The sequence below is a fragment of the Orycteropus afer genome, unplaced genomic scaffold (genome assembly GCF_000298275.1).
Source record: "Orycteropus afer afer isolate SDZICR_OR568_19922 unplaced genomic scaffold, OryAfe1.0 scaffold00229, whole genome shotgun sequence".
Taxonomy (NCBI): domain Eukaryota; kingdom Metazoa; phylum Chordata; class Mammalia; order Tubulidentata; family Orycteropodidae; genus Orycteropus; species Orycteropus afer.
In genome coordinates, this window is record NW_006921816.1 from 619,128 (window position 1) to 639,159 (window position 20,032).

Genomic DNA, 20,032 nt, shown 5'->3' on the forward strand with positions numbered 1-20,032 from the left:
TGTCTTTTTGTTATTGAGGTGTTGGAGTGTTCTATAAATTCTAGAGATAAGTCCCTTGTCAGATATGTTATTACCAAATATTTTTTCCCAATCTGTATGTTCTATAGAGTGCTTTTTGAAGTGAATTTTTTAATACAGTAGTTGTCATTTTTTCAGCTTTTCTAAATATTATAGTGAATAAAGTCACAGGTTTGGGCTTTTGCAAATAAAGTTTATGATAACTATTTCTCATAAACAACATATAAAAGCATTTCAAATTAAGGAACTAATTTTTATGTTTGTTATTTTAGGAATGTTTTAAAGGAAGCTGGGCTACTCACAAGTTACTACATAAGAAAGCAAGTAAGTAAAATTACATTCTGTTTGACTTAAAAGTAGCTTTTGTCCAAAAGACAAGAATACTTCCAGTTCTGAAAATGCCTATTTGAATGTTCTGAAAGTTGGGGTTTTGACATTAACTTTTTTTTTTATGATACATTGTTGTTATGTGCCAGACCAGACTCATAGTGACCCCTCCTTGGGTTTCTGAGGCGGTATCACTATGGAATTAGATTGCTCAACCTTCCTTCTGAGGAGTGGCTGGTGGGTTTGAACTGCCAGCCTTCTAGTTAGCAGTCAAGTGCCTTAGGCAAATAAAATGTGGCTGAATAATATCCTTCTTATAATTTTATATCACATATTTAACGTGAAAACACAGATGGTTACTAGAGTTGTTGGATCATATTTGAGCAATACCTGATAATGCCCTAATCTTTTAGTACCCTCTTTTCTTTGCTAAGGAACTCTGGTGGCACTGTAGTAAGGCAGTCAGCTGCTAACCAGAAGGTTGTTCAAATCTAGTAGCTGCTCCATGGGAGAAAGATGAAGCAGTCTGCTTCCATAAAGATTTATAGCTTTGGAAACTCTGGGGGGGTTACTATGAGTTGGAATCCACTCAGTGGCAGTGGATTTGGTTTTTTGGTTGTTTTTCCTTACAAGTGTTTGCATATTATAAGGCCATGAGTTACCTTCATGTAGCGAGATCCGTTTTGTTTTTGCTTAGTTTGCCTTTTCTGCTTAACATTATATTACTTTGTTGTTTGGTGGTATAATTTTATTACCTGCAGTTTAATGTTGATTTCGTTTTTTGAAGTTATTGCAAGACACCACAAAATCAACCATGGGCTGCTGCTTAACTGTTGTTATCCACCACAGTGAATATCTGATTCAAATAGTCCTTCCTGCTCTGTCCACTTATCCTATAAATTCATGAAATTTTGTGGTTGGCTTAAGACAGCCCATTACAATTACCTGAAAATGGACAAAGGCTTTCCATTATTATAACATTACCATCTTGAAGGCTAAAGGCTTGGCAGACATATCATGGTTCGTAGAATAAGGTTTCTGTTTCAGTTTACTGACCTTGTTATTTTATATTCAATTGCTTGCATATTTTTTTAGGAGTTAGCTGAACTAATGAAGTTTGGTAGATTGTTGTACAATCCCTTTTTAAAAATCTCATTGAGATCAGCTAAACTGCCAGTTGAGGGAAATTAAAAAGAAAAAGAAAGAAAAAAACTCACTGCTGTCAAGTTGGATCTGACTCATAGTGACCCCTCCTTGGGTTTCCGAGGCTGTATCTCTATGGAAATACATTGCCCAGTCTTCCTTCCGAGGAGTAGCTGGTAGGTTTGAATTGCCAGCCTTCTGATTAGCATCTGTGGTTGTATAAAGTGAAGTCTACATTTAATGGAAATGCTGGTGTAGTGTGGGAGGAAATATGGTTGTATTTATGGTTATATAACATGAGAGAAAATTACTCTGAATAAATGAAGGAGCTTATCAAAACATAAATGACAGAATTTGTTACCTCAAACAAAGTATAAAGGTGATTTTAAATAATGCCATTTAATTAACTTTATTCACTGGCATATTAAATATTGTACTTCTAAGGAGCTCTGGTGGCATGGTGCCTAAGGCATTTGACTACTAACCAGGCTGGAGGTTCAAACCCACCACCTACTCCTTGGAAGGTAGACTGGGCAATCTACTTCCCTGTAGATATTGCCTCTGAAACCCAAGGAGGGGTTGCTATGAGTCGGATTCAACTTGATGGCAGTGAGAGCAATGTGTTAAGTATTTTTCAAAACTTTTTGAGCCAGTTATTAACATTTTATACTGAGGAAGTTAAAGTGTAAAGAAGTGAAGGGTTACTTGAAGCTAAACAGTATGTTGGTTTAAAAAAAAAAAGCTTAGAGTGGGTCTCTTCCTCAAGCATTTGCTTAACTCATTGACCTTTTCCTGTTTTCTTCAGTACTGGATTTTTTAAGGGTAGAACTATTTCATTATAGCCTGCACTTTAAGGGAATTAAATAGCAGATGTTCTCTAAGTAAAAACAACATAACTATTATGGCTTTGGACTTTTTATAGGCTATGTGAATTTCACTCCATTTACATTTTTAGTATGGTGCCATCTTTTTAGTATTGCACCTTTTGAATCTTTTGGGATAATTTTTTTCAGTGGATGATCCTGATGTTCCTGGTCTGTTTAGGCTGTACTGGTTAGAGGCAGCCCTTAACTGACTCAGCCCTTTATCTTAGACCCCAATAAATTGATCCAGAGTATCCTGTGAGGGTGTTAGCTCTAGAGGAAGGCATAGCGTGGGGAGCTAAGAAGACTATCTGGAAAGGGATTAGGTGAAAAGAATACAAGAAACCAGGGTATCTTTGTCTCTTTTGATGCCAACTATGTAGCTGTAGTTCTTTCTTTGGCCTGAGCTAGGTGAGTTCTCCCAGGTCACAAGGGCACCATTCTTTAGACTGCCAAGTAGGCAGATGCTAGCTGCAAGTTTGAGAGTCTCCTCTGGGATTGTTAACTTCTGACCTGCTGGAGTTTCCTTTTGCCCCTTTCAGCATGCCAACTTCAACCTTGGGAGGCCACCCTGACTCTCTAACTTTTGGCTTGCTGGCTACAAGTTTGGAGGTATCTTCTACTCCTTCAGGATGCCAGCCGCAAGCTCAGGAGTTTCTCCTGAGCCCCCTTACTCCTGACCTGCTTGCTGGCGCCTATTTTTTTGCATTTGATAATTCACTGGAACAACTCACAGAACTTGGGAAAAGTGATATATGTAAATTGCAGCTTTATTATAGCAAAAAGAGATACAAATGAAGGACACATAAGCTTGAGGTTTGGGACGTGATGTTTCCCAGGGTGGGGCTTCTGCGTGAGAAACAATGGTACTACCCTCCCATGTTCATCGATGTTTTTTTTTTTCACCAAACAAGAACCCATGGCTTCCGTGTCTGGAGCCTTTATTGGGTTCACTCTTAGTCATATTGATTGGAGGTCAGCTAATACAGAGCTATATGGTGGACTTTCTAGTGGGGCCAGCTCCCACTCATTAGCACATACCCCCAGATGTAGTCTAGAAAGAGGTTTAGATAACAGCACTTTAAATACTCAAGAAATGACGAGGTTTAGATTTCTCTTTCAGCAACTAAGGACAAGCACCAAATTATTTGAAGTAAAGTTAATCTTTACCCCACTGCATCTTAAAAAGTAGTACTTTATGCCAAGGAACAACAGCGAGGTGACCATATAGCAAGCAGTTCATGTCCTTAGGATGGTATACTCAGGCATGTGAAGTTTTTTTTTTTTTTTTCTTTTTTTTTAAGTGTAATGTTTGCAATTCTGTGTTCATGTGGGATATTGATCTATAATTTCCTTATAATATTTTTGTTTGGTTTTGGTATTAGAGTAACCGTAAGTCACCCTGAATTGAAATTAACTCAACAGAAATATGTTTGTTTTTTCTTTTTTCCTCTCCTTTTGTCTCAAGAATAAGATAGGAAGTGTTTTCTTCTCTTCTTTTTCTATAGAATTGATGCTACTTTTTTCATTATATGTGTGATAGAATTTACCAGTAAAATCATCTGGTCTCAGAGTTTTCTTGATTACAGAGGCTTTACTATTTTTTTTTTTTTAATGCAGCCCTTATGAAATTTTGAAATGTGAATTAAATAACTAAATAAGGATGTTGTTGTTGTTGTTGTTTGCCATCGAGTTGGCCCTGACTCATAGCGACCCCTCCTTGGGTTTCCGAGGCAGTATCACTACAGAAGTAGGAATGCCCAACCTTCCTTCCGATGAGTGGCTGGTGGGTTTGAACTGCCAGCCTTCTGGTTAGCAGTCAAGTGCCTTAGCCACTATGCTACCAGAACTCCTAAATAAGGATAGAAATTATTTTTTAGCTATTGTAGTATCATTTGAACAGAACAGGGGGATACTGCATGGTTTAAAATCAGGAAGGGAGTGTATCAGGATTGTATCCTTGCATCATACTTATTCAATCTGTATGCTGAGCAAATAATCTGAGAAGCTGGACTATATGAAGAACATGGCATCAGGATTGGAGGAAGGCTCATTAACAACCTGTGATACACAGACGACATGACTTTGCTTGCTGAAAGTGAAGATGGCTTGGAGCACTTATTCATGAAGATTAACGACTATAGTCTGGAGTATGGATTACACTTCAATATAAAGAAAATAAAAATCCTCACAACTGGACCAATAAGTAACATCACAATAGATGGAGAAAAGATTCAAGTTGTCAAAGACTTTATATTACTTAGTTCTACAATCAATGCCAATGGAAGCAGCAGTCAAGACATCAAAAGACATACTATACTGCGTTGGGCAAGTGTGTTGCAAAAGACCTCTTTCAAGCGCTAAAGAGCAAAGATATGTCCTTGAAGACTAAGATGAGCTAAACCCAAGCCATGGTATTTTCATTCGCCTCATATGCATGTGAGAGTTGGACAGTGAATAAGTAAGACTGAAGAAGAGTTGATGCTTTTGAGTTGTGATATTGGTGAAGAATGCTGAGAGTACCGTGGACTGCTGAAAGAACTAACAAATCTGTCCTGGATCAAGTGCAGCTGGAATGCTCCTTGGAAGCGAGAATGGCCAAACTTCATCTCACCTACTTTGGTCATGTTGTCAGAAGGGACCATTCTCTGGAGAAGGATGTCAAGCTTGGTAAAGTGGAGGGTCAATGAAAGAGGGGAGGCCCTCAACAAGATAGATTGACATGGTGGCTGCAGTGATGGGCTCAAGTATAGGAGGGATTGTGAGGCTGGCACAGGACCAGGCAGTGTTCCATTCTATTGTATATAAGATTGCTATGAGTTGGAGACAACCTGATAGCACGTAACAACAAAGAACAACAATTGTAGTAAAGGAGACCAGTCAGATTTTAAAGTGTCTAGTTAAAGCGTATAATGCTGATGTTTGGGTACATATTTCTTATATCTTATCTCCTGCCAGAGTATACTTAAATAGCCTCTGCTTTTAGTCTGATCTGTAAAAGTTGTAGCACTGCACATCTCAAGACTGTATTATTCTATACTCTTTATATCTGCCACTGACACATTTAGTGTGCTCCTTTGTCTCCTGTTTTTCTAAAGTAAAAGGTAGAAGTTTTTCAAAGATAATTTTTGAGTAGCCAAAAATATAATACAAAAACCCTATATAAAAAAAGGACTTTAAGTAACACATTTTTTTTTTTCTACTCCCATACCCCTCCCTCCAAACTAGTATATGGTAGGTGGTTTGTGTGATTGAGTTTTGTATTGCCGAGAGAAAGTGCTGTGCAGGCTTTATGGAGCTTTGTGACCATAGCTCAGTAACCAGGCAGTCCCAGGTTATGAATGAGATCAGTTCCTAACTGTGTCTTTAAGAATTTGGAGGTAAGTTGGGACAGACACATATAATTCTTATTGAGCTTTACTTTAGTGCAAGAAAGGTGCCCTGGTCACAGTAGTTAAGTGCTTGGCTGGTAACCAAAAGGTTGGTGGTTTGAACCTACCATCACTCTGTGGGAGAAAGATGTGGCAGTCTCTTTTCATAAAGATTCACAGTTATGCCTCATTTTGTTGCATTTCACTTTATTGTGCTTTGCAGATACTTTGTTTTTTACCAGTTGAAGATTTGTGGCAACTCTGCATCAAGCAAGTCTATCTGTCAGCACCATTTTTCCAACAGCATGTGCTCACTTCATGTCTCTCTGTCCCATTTTAGTAATTCACACAATATATCACATTTTTATAATGTCATTACACTCTTAATAGACAATAGTATAGTATAAACATAACTTTTATAGGCACTAGGAAACCAAAACATTCATGTGACTCACTTTAATGTCACTGGTGGTCTAGAACTGAACCCAAGATATCTCTGAGGTGTACGTATACAGCCTTGCAAACCTACGGGGCAGTTCTAATCTGTTTATGGGGTCATAATGAGTTGAAATCAACTGAGTGGCAGTTGGTTTGGTTGGTTTTTGGCTTAGTGCAATAAATGGCTCAGAGGCTTTTCAGTGACTTAAAAGCTGCATATGCAGCAAGTGAAAGTGACTGTAATGAAGAATTTATTGCCAGTGAGGGTTGATTCGTTGTTTAAAATCAAAAAACCAAACCCAATAATCATTGAGCAAATTCTGATTCATATTGCTCCTATAGAACAGATTGGAACTGCCCCGTTAGGGTTTCAAAGGTGTAAATCTTTACAGAAGCAGACTGCCTCTTCTTTCTCCCATGGAACAGCTGGTGGGTTCAAACAGTCAAACTTTTGGTTAGCAGCCAGGTTCTTTAACCACTGTGCCACCAGGACTCCTCATAATTTCAAACTAAATTTGTTCTAATCAAATTTACATAAACTTAACGGGTGAGTAGGAGTTGTCTGTAAATCAGATGTTCAAAATCTGAGACTACCTGTACTCTAAGCCTCACAAAGTGCTGAAATTATAAGTTTGTTGTGAGGATTAAATAATTCAATCCCTGTGAAGGGCTTAATGTGTATGGCACATAGTAAGTTCTCATTATTGTCAGGTTTTGCAACTGTTTTTGAGTATCTTCAGCAAAATTTTCCTTGGGTGTGATATTAATAATAGTGTTTGATAATTTCCACATTCTGCTGAATCACCTTTCCTTGGAATGGGCACACTTATTGACCTCTTCTATTCAGTTGGCCAGATAGCTGTCTTCCATATTTCTTAGCATAAATGAGTAAAAGCCTTCCATTTGTTGAAACATCTCAGTGGGTATTCCGTCTATTCCTGGAACCTTGTTTTTCACCAGTTCCTTCAGTGCAGCTTTGACTTCTTCCTTCAGTACCATTGGTTCTTGATATGCCACATCCTGAAATGACTAAATGTCGACTAGTTCTTTTCTGTACAGTGCTTCTGTGTATTTTTTCTATCTTCTTTTGATGTTTACTACATCATTCAATATTTTGCCTTTAGAATCTTTTCAATATTGCAACTCAAGGCTTGAATGTTTTCTTCAATTTTTTTTCAGCTGGAGAAATGCTGAGCACCTTCTTCCCTTTTGGTGTTCTAACTCCAGGTCTTTGAACATTTCCTTGTAATAATTTACTTTGTCTTCTCAAGCTGCCCTTTGAAATCTTTTGTTCATCTCTTTTATCTTGTCATTTCTTCCATTTGCTTTATCTACTCTCCATTCTGAGGCCTTTCTGACATCCATCTTGGTCTTTTCTTCCTTTCCTGTCTTTTTAATGACCTTTTGCTTTCTTTATGGATGATATTCTTGATGTCATCCTACAGCTTGTCTGGGTTTTGGTCATTGGTGTTCAGTGTGTCAAATCTATTCCTTAGATGGTTTCTAAATTCAGGTAGGATATACTCAAGGTCATATTTTTGCTCTTGTGGACTTGTTTTAATTTCCTTCTGCTTGAGCTTGAACTTGCATGTGAACAGTTGATGGTCTGTTCCACAGTCAGTTCCTGGCCTTGTTTTAACTGATGATATTGAGCTTCTCTGTTTGTAGTTGATATGATTTCTGTATATTCCATCTGGCAAGATCCACATGTATAACTGCCATTCATGTTGAAAAAGATATTTGCTGTGAATAAGTTACTGATATTGCAAAATTCTATCTTGCGATCTCTAGCATCATTTGTGTCACTAAGGCCATATTTTCCAACTACCTGTGATGATTCTTTGTTTTCGACTTCCAGTCACCAGTAATAATTAACACATTTTGATTGAATGTTTGGTGAATTTCAGACTGCAGAAGTTGGTAAAAACCTTCCATTTCTATATCTTTGGCTTTAGTATTTGGTGCATAAATTTGAATAATAGTAGTATTAACTTTGTCTTCCTTATAGGTGTATGGATATTATCCTATTACTGACCTCATTGTACTTCAGGATAGATTTTGAAACATTCATTTTGATGATGAATGAGATGCCATTTCTCTGCAATTTGTCATTCTCAGCATAGTAGACCATATGATTGTCTGATTCAAAATGGCTTAAACCAGTCTATTTCAGCTCACTAATGTCTAGGATATTGATCTTTATGCATTCCATTTCACTTTTTAAATGGAACTATTACTCAGGAAGTATTTAATAATTGTCTCTCGAAAAATTGAGTCAGAATTTTCATCAGAAAAACCTTTCTCAGGCAAAGTTTATACGTGTGCTGTTACTTTGTTTCTGTGACTGAAAGCACCAGCCTGCATAAAATCTTTAAAGTCAAAGCCTGGATATCATGCACTTTGGGTCAGACTTTTGCAGCTTACATAACCCTATTGCATTGTGATTGAAAGACAACAGCTGACAGGTATTTACACTGTCCTATGCTTTCACGGTCTTTTATAAAAGATCAATTAGTATGCAATTTTGTTTTCAATCCCTGGTTCAATTCAGATTGATTACAAGTCAACTATTTATCTAGCACTTAGGATTCAAATCAGATTGATCCTTTAAAACTGACTTTTGAAGTATAAATTTTCAGAAGTAAATTATACCTAGAGTTTAGAAAAGAGCTTGTCATATTTCAGTCTTACTACTGTGGGTAGATTTTGGGTTATATTCTTTATTCAAGGTCTGCTTACAATTCTCTCTTGAAAATAGATTGTGAAAGGCCAGGCATTCAGGTCAACAGGAATCTTTGAAAGGTTTTACAGTCTCTCCCTCTTGCTGCTCCTTTCCCAGGAGTGCACTAAGCAAAAAGCCTGCATCTTGATTGTTATTCTGTGCTAGGTTTCAGATGAAAATTACTCATGAGGTTTGTGCTTCAGACAAAATTACTTGATGCAATTGAAAGCTAAAGCAGGCATCTGTTGGTCTGCATTTTGAACTATTTTCTATAATGTTTGGCCCTAGAGTCCATTACTGTATTGGGGTGAGAAGAGTTTTCCTGTTGACATTAACTTTCACAGTGACTTTCTTTAACTGCAAAGGAGTGAAAGAAATTTAAAATTCAGTAGCATAACAGAACCTTCCCATCTTTTCCTTTACTTTATATGTAGTATTATAAGTGTGTAATATTTTAAATGTATTCTCTTCAAGGGCAGTGTGAATGTATTGGTTATACTGACATATTGTTGTCAATTGCCCCTCAGAGGCCTTTCATCTGAAGTTGACTTTGTGCTATGTGGAGAGAGTACTGGACCAGCATTCCCACATCACTCTGCCTCACATAAACCAGATCTCCTCAGTTTCTTCATCTGTAAAATGAGGAAGTTAGATTAAATTGTTTTTAACATCCTTTCTAGCATAACATTATATGATTTTATCTACTCTTTCTCATTTTTTCTTTTAATGGATTGTTTTAAGGGGGAGTTACTTTTTGTTTTTTCTCATGCATCTAAAATTAGCTTGAAGTCTGACTTTGAAAACTTAAGATACTGTGGCACTGATCAGGAAAAGCTTTGTTGTGTGCATTAGGAGCTGGTTTATAGGTCAGACTTGAATTCTTGCTATTTGAAGTCTTATGTTTATATTTTCATTTTACTTGGTAGATAAGAGGTGCAGTGAGTGTGCTGACATCAGATACAACAGAGGATCTGTTGTGTATGAAAATGATTCTTAGGTACATTTTAGTAGGCACAGCTTTATATGTTAATAAGTAACATGGTCAGGTGGGGATATGAGAGAAGGAAAGATAGAGAATGTAAGTAGTGAGAGATTGTTTTCTCAGTTTTTCTACTGAGTTGTCAGTAACTTTCAGCAGATCTTTGTTCCCTTCCTACCTTTCTCCTGCCTCCTTTTAGCCACTTTCTGAAGAGGCAAATGATGCTCCTAATATTTCCAAAGCAATTTAAAAGATTGACTTAAAAGACATTCATCAGCCAAGGGGAAATTTTTATTTTTGACTTTAAATTTTCTTTAGGGGTACATAGACCCTAACCTGTTCTTTCAGTAAGAGCACAAAACTCATTTGAAATATCTATAATCAGTAGGCAAGGTGTGGTAGTCAAAGTTGTACATCAACTTGGTTGGCCTGGCTGAGTGGCTGGGCAGCTGGTGGTAGTTACTCACCATGATGAGCCTGGCAGTCAGCTCCATAGTAGGGTCTACCACAAGCAGCTGAGTAGCTGCTCTGAGTATGTGGTCTGCTTCCCCTATATAAGCAGCAGTTTTGGGAGTGGTCTCTAGCTTATAGCACCCTTGAACCCTGTATGTAGCCGTGTCATTGCTCAGCAGCCTGCCATGCTCTGCCGACCTTGGGACTTTCAGTGGACTTGAATGAGTGGCCTGCCATGTAGTTTGGTAAAATTGAGACTGTGCCATTCTATTTGTGAACCTTGGGCTTGTCAGCTTCAGCAGCCAGTAGCTGCCTGAGAGAAGAAGATGCCTCTAGCTTTAGTGGGCTGGGAGCAAGAGGCAGAGCTGAACCCTAGGGTTGAAGGGCTTTCACCTAGCCCCTAGAGCCTGGCACTTGGAATTTGGACTTTTAGCCTCCCAAACTATAAGAGAATAAACTCCTGTTTGATAAGTCCATCCCATTTGTGGTATATTCCTGTCAGAGTGGTACTAGGTAACCAGAACACAAGGTTTTGCTAGGACTCAGATTTTAAAATGAGTTTTCTATAAATTGACATTGTAGAGGGAGTGCATATAGTATTTACTTGAGAAAAGAAGTTCTGTAAGCTATTCCTATTCAATATTGTATGAGAAAATTTACAATATGTTTAGCTTAGGGTTTTTCTTCCACGACACAAGGAGTCATAAAAGTTGTGAGTACAGCAATAAGTATAGATTTAATTTAGGATGGAAGTTATTTTTGCTGTTGTTGTTTTTGTTTTTTGTGCCTAGGCTCTCTGGCTTGATTTTTTTTTTTTTTAATTAAAGTGTGCTAATGATCAGTAGCTTGAGCACTGAAGAGAGAAGTATACATTATTTATGTCTGTCTATTTATCAGAAGATGAAAAGGCAAAGCGAGAAGTTTCTGCTTGGACCGTAGAAGGGGATATTAACACTGACCCATGGGCGGGCTATCGATATACTGGTAAACTCAGGCCACATTATCCACTGGTGAGTAAATAAGGTAATAAGAACACAACATTCTTGTAAACCAATTTTTAGAATTTTCAGTTTCCTAAAAAAAAAAAAAGAAGACACTCTTTATTCCTATTCCAATAATGAACCCTGTAATCTGGGATTAAGTTTGCAGAGGAACTGTCATTTTAACTATGGATCTCTCATTTTAACTGTGTACTAACTGTAGTATGTTATTTGCAAGTTAAAGATAATTAGCAATCATGGAAGAAGGAGGCAAAAACTTTAGGTGAAAGAATGAAAACTCTTTTTACTCTTAAAGGATAAGGTAGGGTAGAATGGATGTTTTCTGACTGACCCAATGGTAATGGACATGCAATCTTAAATTCTCACTGGCCTTCACCACTGTCTCCCTTAAAAATTCTGAATAAAAAGGGTGGCATTAGCATCAGGAAAGGAAAGCATGATCTTAATGAAGTAGATCTCTGTTAGGATATTTAAGAAGCCATTTTAACGTATTTTGAAACTTCTGAATAAACTTTTTAGTATTTTCTTCCAATTTTATTTTCTTTGTTACCATATCTTAATAATAAAAGTTACTTGCATGTTTGAATCAGTTTTAACTAACCTCTTTGATGTTTTAGATGCCGACAAGGCCAGTGCCAAGTTATATTCAAAGACCAGATTATGCTGATCATCCTTTAGGTAAGTTTTGATGCTGATTCTTCATTTTTAAGTTTTTGAGCTTGATGACTACCACAAACGAAAAGAGTGCTTGTCTTGTTGATATTGTTCAGTGCTAGACTTCTTATAAATGTAAACATTTTGTTTTTTCAAACTACACCAGAATATTTGAGAGAATTAAAGATTCCTTCCCCCACCTACTATATGTCAAATACATTTCATGTAACTATTAAGGGCTGCACTTAAAATACTACTGTGTTTTTTAGTGTTGTATAAAATTCTAGATTAGAAAAATGGTTTTGATTTTAATGTATTCTTTTACCCTAATTAAATACTGCCTATTTAGATGAAAGCAGATTTTGGAGGCCTTTAATGAATGGCTAACTAAACTCTTTGGGCTGTAGCAGTGATAGAAATAGTAATAATGGTGGTGGTAGTAATAATGATGATATTGATAATAGTAACAATGATGAGATGATATAATAGTAATTGGTATTTATACTTTATTATGTATCAGGCACTGTTCAAAGGTCTTTACCTGTGTTACTCCATTTAATACTTTGAATATTCCTTAAGTCTTTTCTTTTGTCTTCTCCATTTCACAGATAATGAGTAGCCTAGAGCATATAGGTAATTGGCAACACAGGCTAGTAGATTAGTCTTTAATGTAGGGTCTATACGTATATCATAACTTGAACTATGAGAAATAACTTGTTAGGTGCCATTGAGGTGGCTCCTGACTCTTAGCGACCCTATGTACAACAGAACGAAACCCTGCCTGGTCCTGTGCCAGCCTCACAGTCTGTGCAAGATTGTGAAATAACTTACTTTTCAAGAATGTTGAATATTTGCAGTTTTATATAGTTCAGTCTACGAAACTAATCTGCCTTTGCTTTTTTCGCTGGAAAGTAGGAAACTACTTTCATAAATTTATTTTGAAAATTTAATCAAACTGCACTATTTAAGGAAGGTTGGGCAATCCTACTTACGTAGTGATACTGCCTCAGAAACCCAAGGAGGGGTCGCTATGAGTCGGGTTTGACTTGACGGCACATAACAACAACAACAACAAAGCAACAGGCAGTCTAAGTAATAGAATACTGTTGAGGACGTATAATTTCATTAGTTTATTTAGTATTCTTAAATACAATATTAAACAATATTTTATAAGATATCCATAGACAAGGTAAATTCTAAAAGAATGAAATAGTATGCAGTGAAAAGTGTTACTCTCCAGAAGCAACTCCAATTACCAGTTTCTTGTAGAATTTTCTAGAGAAGTTCAATGCATGTGCACAAATCAGACACCCACACACCTATCATTGTACACAAAAAGAATGAACTATATACACTTTTTCATCATGCTATATTTTCTTAACATATCTCAGAAATAATTCTATACAAGCCCATAATAAATGGCCTTTTTTTAATGACTTCATAGTATTCCATTGGGGAATATATAAAAATTGATTAAATTGGATACCTACTAAACAGTGCCACCACTTATCTGTCAGTTTGTCATACTTTGGTAGCTTGCGTGTTGCTGTGAGGCTGGAGGCTATGCCACTGGTATTTCAAATACCAGCATGTGGACAGGTTTTGGTGGATATTCTAGACTAAGATAGACTGGGAGGAAGAGCGGGCCCAGCTACTTCTGAAGAAACTGGCCAGTGACAACCTTATGAATAGCAGTCAAACACTGGCTGATGTATTACTGGAAAGCTTTATGAATAGCTGTGAAACATTATCTGATATAGTGCCAGAAAGATGAGCCCCTCAGGTTGAAAGGTACTCCAAATATGACTGGAGTAGAAATACCCTCTCAAAGTAGAGGCAACAAACATAATGACATGGATGTAGTAAAGCTTTTTGGACCTTCATTTACTGAGGGGGTATGGCTCAAAATGGGAAGAAACAGTTGAAAACATTCATTAATAATCAGAACGTGGAACATACAAAGGATGAATCTAGGAAAACTGGAGGTTGTCAAAAAGGAAATGGAACACATAAAGATCAGTATCTTAGGCATTGGTGAGCTGAAATGGACTGGTATTGATCATTTTGAATCAGACAGTCATATGGTCTACTATACCAGGAATGTGGCCTATATCATTAAAAAGAATGTTTCAAGATCTATCCTGAAGTACAGTGCTGTCAGTGATAGGGTAATATCCATACACCTATAAGAAAGACCAGTTACTACTACTATTATTCAAACTTATATACCAACCACTTAAGCCAAAGATGCAGAAATTGAAGATTTTTACCAACTTTTGTAGTCTGAAATTGACAGAACATGCAATCAAGATATATTGATTATTACTGGTGATTGGAATGCAAAAATTGGAAAAAAAGAACAATCATCAGTAGTTGGGAAATATGGCCTTCATGATAAAAATGATGCTGGAGGTCACATAATAGAATTTTACAAGACCAATGACTTATTCATTGCAAATACCTTTCCAACAACAGACACAGTGGCTGCTATACACATGGATCTTGCCAGGTGGAATACAGAAGAATCAGATTGACTACATCTGTGGAAAAGAGGTGATGGAGAAGCTCAATATCTTCAGTCAAAAAAAGGCCAGAAACTAACTGTGGAACAAACCATCAATCACTCACATGGAAGTTCAAGTTGAAGCTGAAGAAAATTAAAACAAGTCCATGAGAGCCAAAATAAAACCTTGATTATATCCCATCTGAATTTAGATACCATCTGAGGAATAGATTTAAGTCATTGAACACCAGTGACTGAAGACCAGATGAATTGTGTAATGACATCAAGGACATAATACATGAAGAAAGCATATGGTCGTTTAAACAGGAGGAAAAGCCCAAAATGGATGTTAGAAGTGACTATAACTTGCTCTGGAACAGAGAGTAGTTAAAGCAAATTGGAAGAAATGATGAAATAAAAGAGCTGAATAGATTTCAAAGAGCAGCTCAAGAAGACAGAGTAAAGTATTACAATGAAATGTGCAAAGGCCTGGAGTTATAAAACCAAAGGGAAGAAGTCGCTAAGCATTTTTCAAGCTGAAAGAACTGAGGAACAACTCCAAGTGTTGAATTGTAATATTGAAGATTCCTATGGGCAAAATATTGAATGATGTAGAAAGCATCAAAGAAGATGGGAGGAATACACAGAGTTACTGTACCAAAAAGAATTGGTCAATGTTCAGCTATTTCAGGAGGTAGCATACAATCAAAAACCAATGATATTGAAGGAAGAAGTCCAAGCTGCACTAAAAGAATTGGCGAAAAACAAAGCTCCAGGAATTGACAGAAATACACATTGAGATGTTTCAATAAATGGCTGCAGTGCTGGAGGCGCTTACTCATTTATGCCAAGAAATTTGGAAGACAGGTGCTTTGCCAACTGACTGGAAGAGATCGATATTGGTGCCCATTTCAAAGAAAGGTGGTGCAACAGAATGTGGAAATAATTGAACAGTATCAGTATCGCATGCAAGTAAAATTTTGATGAAGATAATTAAAAAATGATTGCCACAGTATATCATACCAGAAATGCATGCTGAATTCAGAAGAGGACGTGAAATGAGGGCTGTCATTGCTGAAGTCAGATGGATCTTAGCTGAAAGCGAAGAATACCAGAAAGATGTTTACCTGTGTTTTACAGACTATGCAAAGGTATTCGACTGTATGGATCATAACATGTTAAGAATAACGTTGCAAAAATATGGGAATTCCGGAACACGTAATTGGCTCATGAGGAACTTGTACCTGGATCAAGAGGCTGTCATTCAAAGAAGGGAATACTGCATGGTTTAAAAACAGGGAGAGTGTGCATCAGGGTTGTGTCTTTTTGCCATATTTACTCATTCTGTATTCTGAGCAAATAATCTGAGAAGCTAGACTATATGAAGAAGGACATGGCATCAGGATAACAGACTCATTAGCAACCTGAGGTACGCAGATGACACAACCTTGCTTACTGAAAGTGGAAATGACTCGAAGCACTTACTGATGAACATCAAAGAAGGTCATCAGTATGGATCACAGCTCCACGTAAAACAAAAATCTTCACAACTGGACCAGTAATCACAAAAAAAGGACAAAGAAATTGAACTTGTCAAAAATGCCATAGTCAACACCCATTCAAGCAGCAGGCAAGGAATCAGACGTTGTATTGCACTGGGAAAATGTACTGCAAAAGACCTCTTAAAAGTGTTAAGAAGCAAAGATGTCACTTTGAACCTGAGGTTGCACCTAACCCAAACCATGGTGTTATCACCTAGCTTATATTCATGTGAAAGCTGGCCAGTGAGTAAGAAAGACCAAAGAAGAGTTGATGCCTTTGCATTTTAGTGTTGGTGAAGAATACTGAAAATACCATGGGCTGCCAGAAGAATGAACAAATCTGCCCTGGAAGAAGTGCAGCCAGAATGCTCCTTAGAAAAGAGAATGGCCAGACTTCGTCTCTCCTACTTTGGTCATGTTGTCAGAAAGGGACCATTGCCTGGAGAAGGATATCATGCTTGGTAAAAAGAGGGTCAGCCAAAAAGGGGAAGACCCTCAACAAAATGGATTGACAAAATGGCAGCACTGATGGGCTTAAGTATAGCAAGGGTTGTGAGGATGATGCAGTACCAGGTAGTGTTTTGTCCTGTTGTGTATGGGGTTGCTATGATTCAGGCCCGACTCAGTGGCACCTAACAACAAGAAGAAGTAATCAGTGGTTAATTTATTTCCAGCTTGATTTTGCTTTCTTCTTTTTCTCTTTTGCCAAGTTGATGGCAGTAACTATTCATATATTTTTATCTTTTGCATATGTGAGAGTATTTCTGTAGGCTAATTTCTCTAAGTTAAATAGCTGGATGAAGGAATTCATGCATTTTTTATTTTTAGAGATATTACGAATTTCAGAGATTTTGTTCCATTTAATACTCCCATTAAAGTACATTGTAGTCTCTTCCCAACATTAGCAAGCTTCGTGATCTTTTCTAATGTGAAAGATGAAAAATAGCATTTTGTTACTATTTTATTTTCACTTTTTGAGTAAAGTTGAGCATCTTTTCATGTCAAAAGTAATTTGTATATACTTTTCTTTTGAACTGTCTATTCCTATCCTTAGCTTTCATTATTTGTGTTAAGTTACTAGTTTTGCCTTACTGATTTATAAGTGCTCTTGGTATATTAAGGGACATAGTTTTTTGATATATGTGCTATATATGTTTTTTCCTAGTTTACTATTGTCTTAGTAATGTAGTGCTACTATAGCAGAAGTACCACAAGTGGATGGCTTTAACAAGCAGAAATTGATTTTCTGATAGTTTAGGAGGTTAGAAATCCAAATTCAGGGCACTGGCTACAGGGGAAGATTTACTCTCTTCAGTTCTAAGGGAAGATCCTTGTCTCTTAGGCTTCTGCTTCCTTGTTCCTTGAAGATATATCCATGTGGCTCTTCATAAGTTTTCCCCAATCTCTGGTTGCTTGCTTGTCCTTACCGCCTCTTTTTATATCTTGTAAAAAGATATAACTTTTTATATCTTGTAAAAAGATTGACTCAGGACATACCCTACACTAATCCTGTCTCATTAACATTGCAAAGACAACCCATTCCCCAAATAGGATTGTAACCACAGGGACAGAAGTTAGGATTTCAGCATATGTTTTTGAGGGACACAATTCATAGCAAACATTTATATTTTGTCTTTGTTTATACTATTACATTCATGACAGGCCTTTTTATTTATTTTTTATATATTTTATTGTGTTTTTGGAGAAAATTTACACAGCAAATTTGGTGCTCCTTTGGCAATTAACACACACACACACACATATTGACATTGGTTACATTTTTCACAGTGTGTGAGCTTTCTCATTACTTCCATTCCATTTGTTCTGTTTCCATTAATCTAACTTTCTTGTCCCCTTTTACCTTTTCATGTTTGGGCTAGGCTAACTGTTAACCATTAGGTCTCATTTAGATGATTATTTAGAGGAACACTCAGAGATGGTATTTATTTTATGAGCCACTCTTTCTTTTGCCTATTAGGTGATCACAAGGAGGGGTTTGAGTTCTAAGTTTAAAGGGTATCCCAGGGCAATAGTCTCAGAAGTTCCTTTTGTCTTTCTGGGTCTAGTAAGTCTGGCCATTTTTAGGAATTTGAGTTTTGTTCTACATTTTTCTGCCATCCTATTCAGGACCATCACTTGTATCCCTGGTCAGAACAGTTAGTGGTAGCCAGGCACCATTTAGTTCTTCTGGTCTCAAGGTAGGTGAGGCCATCATTCATATAGACTATTAATCCTGTTTGACTTTATGAAAACTTTATGAATAGCCCTGAAACATTATCCAGTGTAGTGCTGGAAGATGAGACCATCGAATCAGAAGGCACTCAAAATATGACTGGGGAAGAACTGTTGAGTGTTCTCATTGTAGAACTGACCTTAATGATGTGGATGGTGTAAAGTTTTCGGGACCTCCATTTGCTGATGTGGCACATCTCAAGATGAGAAGAATAGCTGCAAACATCCATTAATAATTGGAACACGGAATGTATGAAGTATGAATCTAAGGAAAATTGGAAGTTGTCAAAAAATGAAATGGAATGCATAAAGATCGATATCATAGGCATTAGTGAGCTGAAATGGACTGTTTTGAGCCATTTTGAATCAGTCAATCATGATCTACAATGCCGGGAATAACATATTGAAGAGGAATGGCGTGGCATTCATCATCACAAAGAATGTTTCAAAATCTGTCCTAAAGTACAGTGCTGTCAGTGGTAGGATAATATCCATGCTCCTGAAAGGAAGACTTGGTGGCATAGTGGATAAGGCATTTAGCTGTTAACCAGGAGGTCAGTGGTTCATACCCACTAGCCACTCCGCAGAAGGAAGATGGGGCAGTCTACTTCATAAAGATTTACAGCCTTGGAAACCCAGTGGGGGTCTTATGAGTCAGAATACACTCGATAGCAAGTGAGTTTGCTTTTTTGGTATATGCATATAGATGTATATATACACACACATCTATATCATATATATACATACACACATATGTACATATGCACATATATATACATACAGTTGTACACACATACACACACAAACACATAAATATATAAAATCAAAAAACCAAACTCAATGCCATCGAGTTGATTCCAACTCATAGTGACCCCCCCTTTGGGTTTCCCAAGGTGATAAATCTTTATGAAAGCAGATCGCCCAGTCTTCCTTCCATGGGGTGGCTGGTGGGTTTGAACTGCCAGTCAAATGCCTTAGGCACTACACCACCAGAGCTCCTTATAGATACATATATATGTATGTATGTATGTATGTATATGTATATGTTGTGGCTTTTACCAAAATAACACCTTACTCTTGTGTACTTCTTAGTATCTTTTACCTTGGTAAGTTGTGCACTTCACCTTTGTTCAGTATTACCTTATTCATCACCAAAAACTAACAAATATTACTATCCCCCTCCTTTTCTTTCACATCCCAGATAACCACCAAAGAATATTGCTTTCTGTCTGTATATGTATTCTTATCTTTTTATAATAGTGAGATCATACAGTATTTGTCCTTTTGTGATTGACTTACTGTATTCAGCATACGGCATCTAAATTCATCTATGCTATATTTTGAGAACTCATCATAATTCTTTATGGCTGCATAGTATTCCATTGTGTGTATGTACTACAGTTTGTTTATTCGTTCATCTATTGATGGGCAGTTAGCTTGTGTATATCTTTTTGCTATTGTAAATAGTGCTGTACACAGACTAGGAAGAAGGAAGAGGCCGTCCACTTCTGAAAGAATTGGCCAGGGAAAACCTTATGAATAGCAAAGAAACACTGTTTGGTACATTGCCGCGCACCTTCAGGAATAGTCCGTTTAGGCTAGAAGGCTCTCAAAATAGGACTGGGAAAGAGCTGCAACATCTGAGTAAATCCAGCCTTACTCATATGGAAAAGAGAAAGCTTTTGAAACCTTCATTTGCTGATGTGGCACCACTCAAATTGAAGAGAAACAGCCGCAGACATCCATTAATCATCGGAACATGGAATGTACAAAGTATAAATCTAGGA

At 37.1% G+C, this 20,032-nt stretch overlaps 1 protein-coding gene across 1 annotated transcript in view; it reads left to right on the forward strand.

Annotated features, from left to right (window-relative positions):
• METAP1 (methionyl aminopeptidase 1) overlaps positions 1-20,032 on the forward strand; it is a 136,633-nt gene that overhangs the window by 57,310 nt on the left and 59,291 nt on the right. The window contains exons 2-4 of the mRNA XM_007948849.2: positions 291-342; positions 11,212-11,324; positions 11,933-11,993. Of these exons, the coding sequence (XP_007947040.1) occupies positions 291-342; positions 11,212-11,324; positions 11,933-11,993 (226 nt within the window). The remainder of the gene's footprint in view (positions 1-290; positions 343-11,211; positions 11,325-11,932; positions 11,994-20,032) is intronic.